General features: G+C 35.9%; 1 protein-coding gene across 1 annotated transcript; it reads right to left on the bottom strand.

Annotated features, from left to right (window-relative positions):
* Positions 1-767: 767 nt before the first annotated feature.
* On the bottom strand, positions 768-6,883 carry LOC131652054 (CDK5RAP1-like protein). Its single transcript, XM_058921828.1, has 3 exons — positions 6,508-6,883; positions 5,344-6,401; positions 768-1,653 (listed from the first exon to the last, which is right to left on the bottom strand). Exons 1-3 carry the CDS (start codon positions 6,750-6,752, stop codon positions 1,151-1,153), a joined length of 1,806 nt encoding a protein of 601 aa, XP_058777811.1. The 5' UTR covers positions 6,753-6,883; the 3' UTR covers positions 768-1,150.
* Between the last annotated feature and the right edge of the window lie 228 nt (positions 6,884-7,111).

The raw sequence follows: 7,111 nt of genomic DNA, 5'->3' as shown, positions 1-7,111 counted from the left end.
TCAAAATAGTATGCGGCTTAGGTATGAGGGCATAAAGTTTGGGTTGTTTGAGAGAGGTGGTGATGATGCGGTTGCCCTCGCACGTCACGTGTCATTCTTACTGAGTCACAAAATTTATTAGGTTACCGGAAGAAGGGGAGGAGACAAGGGGTTAGGATTAAGCATACACAATAGGTTATGCGTTTTTTTTTTTTTTGGTATTTTGGAATGTTTATTAATGTTTGAATCAAATTATGACACTATTAGTCGGATTAAAATGACTTTGGTATCAAAAACTACAAACTTAGGACAATGTTTCTGCCCAAGATGCATGCTGAAAAATTTTCGTAGATGCATATCCAAAATAATGTTGTTTAAATAGCTTAAAATGTACTTAGTGAAGTTTTCAAAGATGCATCTTCGAATACATCATAGTATCTGAAATACACATGCTTAAATAGCTAAAAATGTACTCAATGGTATTTTCAAAACTACATCTCCAAATGCACATCATAAATTTTTTTCAGATGCATCTCTTATAGAAATAGCTTAAGATAGGGTGCCTTCTTGATTTACGATAGAAGTAGCTTACGATAGGGTGCCTTCTTGATTTACGATAGAAGTAGCTTATATAACATCTAAAAAATTATTTTATAAGCCTTTTCTACACACTTACATAAGTATCTATGCCACAAGATAATCTGAAATACGCTGATCCAAATGTTTTCAAATCTTTTCCCATCATGCAGCTGAGAATATGACATATGAACAGTAGGCCAATCAGAGAATTATAAGCTGCTCAATAAGAAAGTTTATTGAATGATAACATTAGATTCCTAAGAATTTTGGTAACAAATTGATATGATTTTTCAAAGGCCACATTAAATATTCCATGTGCTCCATCAAAGCCCAGTTATATGTTTACAGACAAAAATCACAGCAATCCTCCCCTAGGCTATTTGGTTTTAATGTTACATTGCAGGTACAGTGTATAGTTTGATGCAGACTCGAACCATTTTTGCGGGTAAATGCATAATCTCACTTCTTGCGTAGTAGCATCCTTTTTCCCATAAACTGCGACTTAGTCATCAACGCAAGGGGATAAAGCAATTTCCGATGATTATATCCAAAACTTGCGACTGCAAACTGTTTATGCAGCAAGGTTTTACTTTTACATGCTGCAGGCAACAGCTTCTTTTTCCAGATTATTGTAAAATGAACTCAATTTAGTAATAGCAAGTGCATCGCCAAAGAGCGATGCCCTTGAAGATCTTGTTATCCGGACTTCAACATAATCGCCAACCACAGGATTTCTCTTTGTATTAACATCTTCCCTGTCTGAGATTGGCAGATTGACAAATAATACCCGATGGCCCTTGTCACTCTTACCTATAAGTTCAGTATCTGGAGCTCTTTTGTTCGGTCCTTCAACTAACACAAGCTGTGTAGTTCCAACCTGCTCGTCGTAACACTTTCCTGTGCTCTCACGGAAAGTCTCAATAAGTTCAGTTAGCCTCCTCTGCTTAGTTTCCTCGGGAACATCATTGACATAGTTTCTGTGGGCATGAGTTTTCTCTCTCATACTATAAGCAAACATGTATGCCATATCATAACCAACTTCTTTTACAAGACTCAATGTGTCAGAATGATCCTCCTCTGTTTCTCCACAAAAACCTGGTGGAATTGCAATTTGCAAATATTATAAGACTGCAATCAAAAGCTAACTGCTTATACAGTAAAATACTGTGGGAAATAAACAACAAGGATTGAAGATACAACTAAATTTACCAATGATCTGATATACTTTCAGTACTTCTAACAAAAATAAGCATACTGGTTCACATGCCATTGGTATAATGTTAGACTTCTCATTAGTATGGTAATTATTATAGTAATATATTGCATGCCGCAGTTATTTTATGAATTAGGCAGCAGTTACGCAATTAGACAGTTACCGAATGAAAACTGAAGGAAAAATCAGAAGGCAATTAATTGGGACTGAATACTGATCTGGAGAGACCAAGATTCTTGAATTTCTTGGGTAGGAATCCTTTATTCTTATTTATGCCAAAAAACTGTAAATATTGGATAGGAATCCTGTAAGTAAATTGTAAAACAAATTCCTCGGTTTTGAGAATTATTTTTCAGAGGGTACAGTAATAAATTATGTGTTTATTCATTTATTTTCTGAACCATAGATACCAGTTTCTATCATATATTATTATCAGTATGCTACTCCTGAACAATACTAAGTTGAGATTTGCGAATAAAGTTTTATTAATCCCTTCCCAAACCCCTCTTTAAACCACAAAGGGACCTTTGTGATTATGTTGTGGAAAATTATTGAAACAGATGTTCGCAAATTCAGGATTGCAAAATCTACACCTGAAGATGCAAGCGAAATAGTCATTGAAAAGTGTAAACGGCCAAGATTTTTGCTACTAGGGAGAGTTGACTATATGGGTCAGTCAAAATCATAATAGATTTTTGCTACTAGGCCCAAAGATAGACAACTTACCTCTAAACTTCTTAAAATTTGGGTTGGGCCTAACACAACCTTACAAAAACGACTTGTAAGATGTGGACAGCTCCCACTTACAAACATATTTTCAGATTTCATCACCTCCAATGTGAGTCTTTACACACAGCCCCCCCGCCTCATGCTGAGGGCTGAACATTTGGAGAATAAATTTTCAGGCCACCCCCCTAACCAACAATGAAAAAGCATAACTTTTTCTTAAAGATAGGGGTTTTTGCGGACACAAATGAGTGAGACAGGGGTTTTTTCAGTGAGGAGGAAAATTTTGATTCCTCAAGATAACAAATGTACCTCTTCTCTAGCACACCCAATTGTCTTTCTTGAAGATTTGTTTTGAAATTCACAATGATCAATGTAAAAAAATCTCGGTGCATTATAAATCTTTGGAAAGTCTTTGTATGGAAACAAGGCTAGTGGAGAGAGGACGTACTCTAACACAAATGAGTGAGAAATGGGGGTTATCTGTGAGGTGGTCACAGGTTGGCAGATAAAGTACGAACTCTAACACGTGATTGAGAAATCACTGTGCATAACAAGTCCTTTGCAAGTTTTTCTAAAAAAACAAGGCCAATGGAGAAATTTGGGATATGAAGGACATTTGTTAAGGTCATGGAAGGATTAATTTAAATATCTCCAAATCCAACACAGTTAGGAGAGTTCCATATGTAATAACTATTTTCTTTTTGTTCAGACAAGGAGCCAGTGGAGAAGTGGTTAAAACAATGCGTTATATGTATGTGGCACCGGAATCTAACATCCATAAAAAGGGTAGAAAGGGTTTTTGAGACATTAAATTCAAATAAAAACTGTTGAAATTGGTGCATAATTCTAAAAAATTTAGTAGAAAATTAAAAAACTATAATCTATAGTCTGTAAAGTTGCTACATGTTTCTAGATTGTTCTAATAATACCTAGACTAAGTTGTAACCTAGAAGCTTTTACAACAATGTAATGTAGAAAAAGAAAAATCAAACAAAAGCCTAGTGTTATTCTATTTCTAGAAACATCTCCAATAATAGAGGCCTTCATCATGCTATATTTTTCTCCTACTATAAATTTATTACTAATGTGTTGCCTCGTGTTACTAGACATTCCACAAGTTCCTATACTATATTTTCTAGCAAAATATTTCCTCTTGTCACACTTTTTTTAATTATCTATTTTACATTGTGACTTCTTCTATTCTACTAAACTAGAAAGCGAGGTCTGACTCAAACACAAAAGGAGTACAAGTAGCCACAAGATCCGACTTTGTTTGAGTTCAAAGTTCAAACTCAAAATTAAAAAGGAGAGAGAGTAGTTCTAGTAGTCTAACGGTCCAACTCTCTTAAGTTCAAATTCCACTAATGTTGGAAACTTGTGGCCTCCAAGGCTCAAGTTCAGACAGAGCACACAAACTCAAATGATACATAAAAATGGATACTTGTGCATCTGAGGTTCAACTTGGGAACAAGCTCAGGGAAAAAAAGCAACTACTAGAGCAAGAAGCAACCATTGCCAAAAATCTTCAACAATACTTATAAGGAGACTCACAAGAAACTAAGGAGCAAGAGTAGTGTCTAACAGAAGTCTTCATAGAAACCGACAAGGGGACAAACAACTACTGTGATAAGAAGTGTGATAGAACTGTCATAAAGGTGGATGAAGTATTTTCAAGTTCAATCACTAAACTTATTGGCATCAATCAAGGAGAAGATTATTTCACAATTCCGTGTTTGATTATGTTAGGAGTTTCCAAAATATACATCAATGAGAAGTGCTGAAACTGATGCATATTTCTAGAATATTCTAGTAAAAATAATGGTAATGTACTTCAGAAAAATAGAACTCTAGTTTATAAAATTGATACATATTTCTAGATTATTCTAATAATGACTAGATTAAGTTGTAACCTAGAAACTTATATAACAAAGTAATAAGGAAAATTCAAACAAAGGTATATTCTACTAGAAACATCTTCAAGCCCTATAAATAGGCGAGCATGAGTGCAATTGTATTCAAGCCTTTGACAGATAATATCTATAACATGAAGGCTTCACCACGCTATATCTCTCCTTCTACAATAAGTTAATTATAAATGTGTTGACTCTTGTCTACTAAATGTTTCACTAATAGTTTACATACTGTATTATCTAATAGAAACATACTTGATATCTATAGTACAAGTACCTAATGGATTAAATAGGCTGTTGAGAAAAAACTTTCATCCTTTCTATCTCTTCACCCTTTGATATTGGGGAAAGTACAACCAGACAAATAGATGATCAAACAACTCCAAGAATGAATCTATATGGATACCTCGAAAAGGGGTAGGACAAAGAAACCAACTCCCAGACAAGGTTCAATGAAGGCCACCGATCCAAATAAGGAGTATAAACAACTGTGGCCAGCACTGGTCAAAGCTAGCCAATGGTGGTCAACTCCGATCAATGGTGGTTAGTGGTAAAAAGCCTTGACGGTAGAGGATGACCAATCAAATTCAAACAAAGTCTATGAGCTGCTTAGCACCCAGTATCATGCTTGCTAAATTTATATACATGGAAATTACAATGACAATAAATGACAGATGCAATTTACAACCGAGAAATCAAGTTAGAACTACTTCCTAAGATATGTTTAACTTGTTCTACTTGTTATACAGTGAATCTAAACTAAATGTGGAGTAAAACATAAAAAGGTGTACGCAAGTGGAGCATTAATGAGATCACTACCCTCCAACCAAATTCTCATCATGTGAAACTTAAAATTAAGGTGCTCCCCGATTGTAGAAAGTCAAATTAATAAACGAAAAATAAAGCAAGGAGAAAGATACTTAAAAAACATACCACAAATGAAATCACTACTCAGGGCCACATCTGGAATAATATTTCGAATTTTTTGCACGAGACTCAAGTAAGCCTCTCGAGTATATCCACGCCTCATTCTCTCAATCATTTTGCTACTTCCTGATTGTGCAGGTAAATGTATCAATTTGCATATATTATGTCTTTCACGCATCAGATAAAGCAGTTCATCCGGAAAATCTTTAGGGTGCGGAGATGTGAATCTGAATCGCATTTCAGGAAATTCCAACGAGAGTCTATCCAACAGATCAGCAAACCTTAAGCCTGTGGTTCTGACTTTCGATATGCTGGAAAATCCTTCACTAAGTTTCCAATTAGACCCTGATTCAGCCTCTTTTTCAACCACAGATGCATCATTATAGCTGTTCACATTCTGCCCAAGAAGCGTCACTTCTTTCACACCCTCTTTCCAAAGCTCCGCCACCTCTCTCACAATGGAATCCACAGGACGTGACCGCTCTCTGCCTCTCGTAAAAGGTACAATACAAAATGAACACATATTGTTACACCCCCTCATAATCGAAACAAAAGCACTAATCGAATTCTTAGAAACCCTAACCGGATTAATATCAGCATAAGTCTCCTCAAGCGAAAGAAGAGTATTAATCCCTTTCTGTCCATACTCAACTTCCTCCAACAACCTCGGCAAATCCCTATACGCATCCGGCCCGCATACAACATCAACCATTTTATCCGCATCAAGTATCTTCTCCTTTAACCTCTCTGCCATACATCCCAAAACAACCACCTTCGGAGGACGCAAAGACTGCGACCTCCCCGTAGCAACATTGGCCTTCCAATTCCTCTTAAGAAACCAAAAGTAATTAAGCCTCTGCCACACTTTGAGTTCTGCATTTTCTCTTATAGCACAAGTGTTAATGAATATTATCTCCGCATTCTCCGGAACAGTCACAATTTCATTATAGCCAGCATTTTGCATTATAGATAGAACAATCTCCATATCATTAACATTCATTTGACATCCATAGGTCTCATGATAGATTCTACCAGTTGAAGATACTTCAGTATCCGCCACAACACTATCCAAACAAACATTAAATAAACAATTGAGCAAACCCTAACCAAAAATGTAACCAAATTGTGATAAATAATTGAAAAGCGAAAGGGGAAAAGGAAATAACATACTGTGGTTGAAGTTGAGAAGCGGTGAGAGAAGCTCGAGCGATGAAGTGACGAAGCGAGGGTTCTTCCGATTTGTTGGAAACTGAGAAAGTTCTAGAAGTAGTGATGAGATGAAGAGGACGCGGAGATGAAGGTTTGAATTTGTGTTTGAAGAATGTGAGAGTGGTGAACGAAGATGGAGAATGAAGCTTGAAGCGTTGAGCAGTGTGAGGTTGGTTGATGATAGCGGATAAAGCGGAAGCCATCATTTTGCTGATTCTGTGAAAGAATTGAACTGAAACGAAACTCACATCATCGAAACAACACCGGCGATGAGAATGTTATCGGGCTGGATAGGGTCCGTGCGGTGACAATACCATAACAGCAGCAACACATCATTTATTTTACAGCTATTTAAAATAAATTGTTTATACTATTTGTCAATAAAAATATGATAAATGTATTTTAATATTATTTAAGTGAAAATAATAGAAAAATATAGTTAGTTTTGCAAAAGAGTATTGGTGTGATGTCATTTGCTTCTTAATTATTATGCGAGAGGAAAAATATAAAGGGTTTTAAGTTTTTTATTATTGTGTCTGACGAGACGTTAGATATGTATCCTCTG

Source organism: Vicia villosa, linkage group LG2 (assembly GCF_029867415.1).
Source record: "Vicia villosa cultivar HV-30 ecotype Madison, WI linkage group LG2, Vvil1.0, whole genome shotgun sequence".
Lineage (NCBI taxonomy): Eukaryota > Viridiplantae > Streptophyta > Magnoliopsida > Fabales > Fabaceae > Vicia > Vicia villosa.
Note: the sequence above shows the minus strand (reverse complement) of the source record. Positions and strands in the feature narration are given on the sequence as shown.

Bases quoted from the DNA above. Each gene is read 5' to 3' on its own strand.
- LOC131652054 (XM_058921828.1), bottom strand. From the start codon at position 6,752: ATGATGGCTTCCGCTTTATCCGCTATCATCAACCAACCTCACACTGCT. The intron at 6,402-6,507 runs GTATGTTATTTC...TTGTTTGGATAG, and splicing joins GCTTCTCAACTTCAACCACA to TGTTGTGGCGGATACTGAAG. The intron at 1,654-5,343 runs GTATGTTTTTTA...CAATTCCACCAG, and splicing joins GAGTAGTGATTTCATTTGTG to GTTTTTGTGGAGAAACAGAG.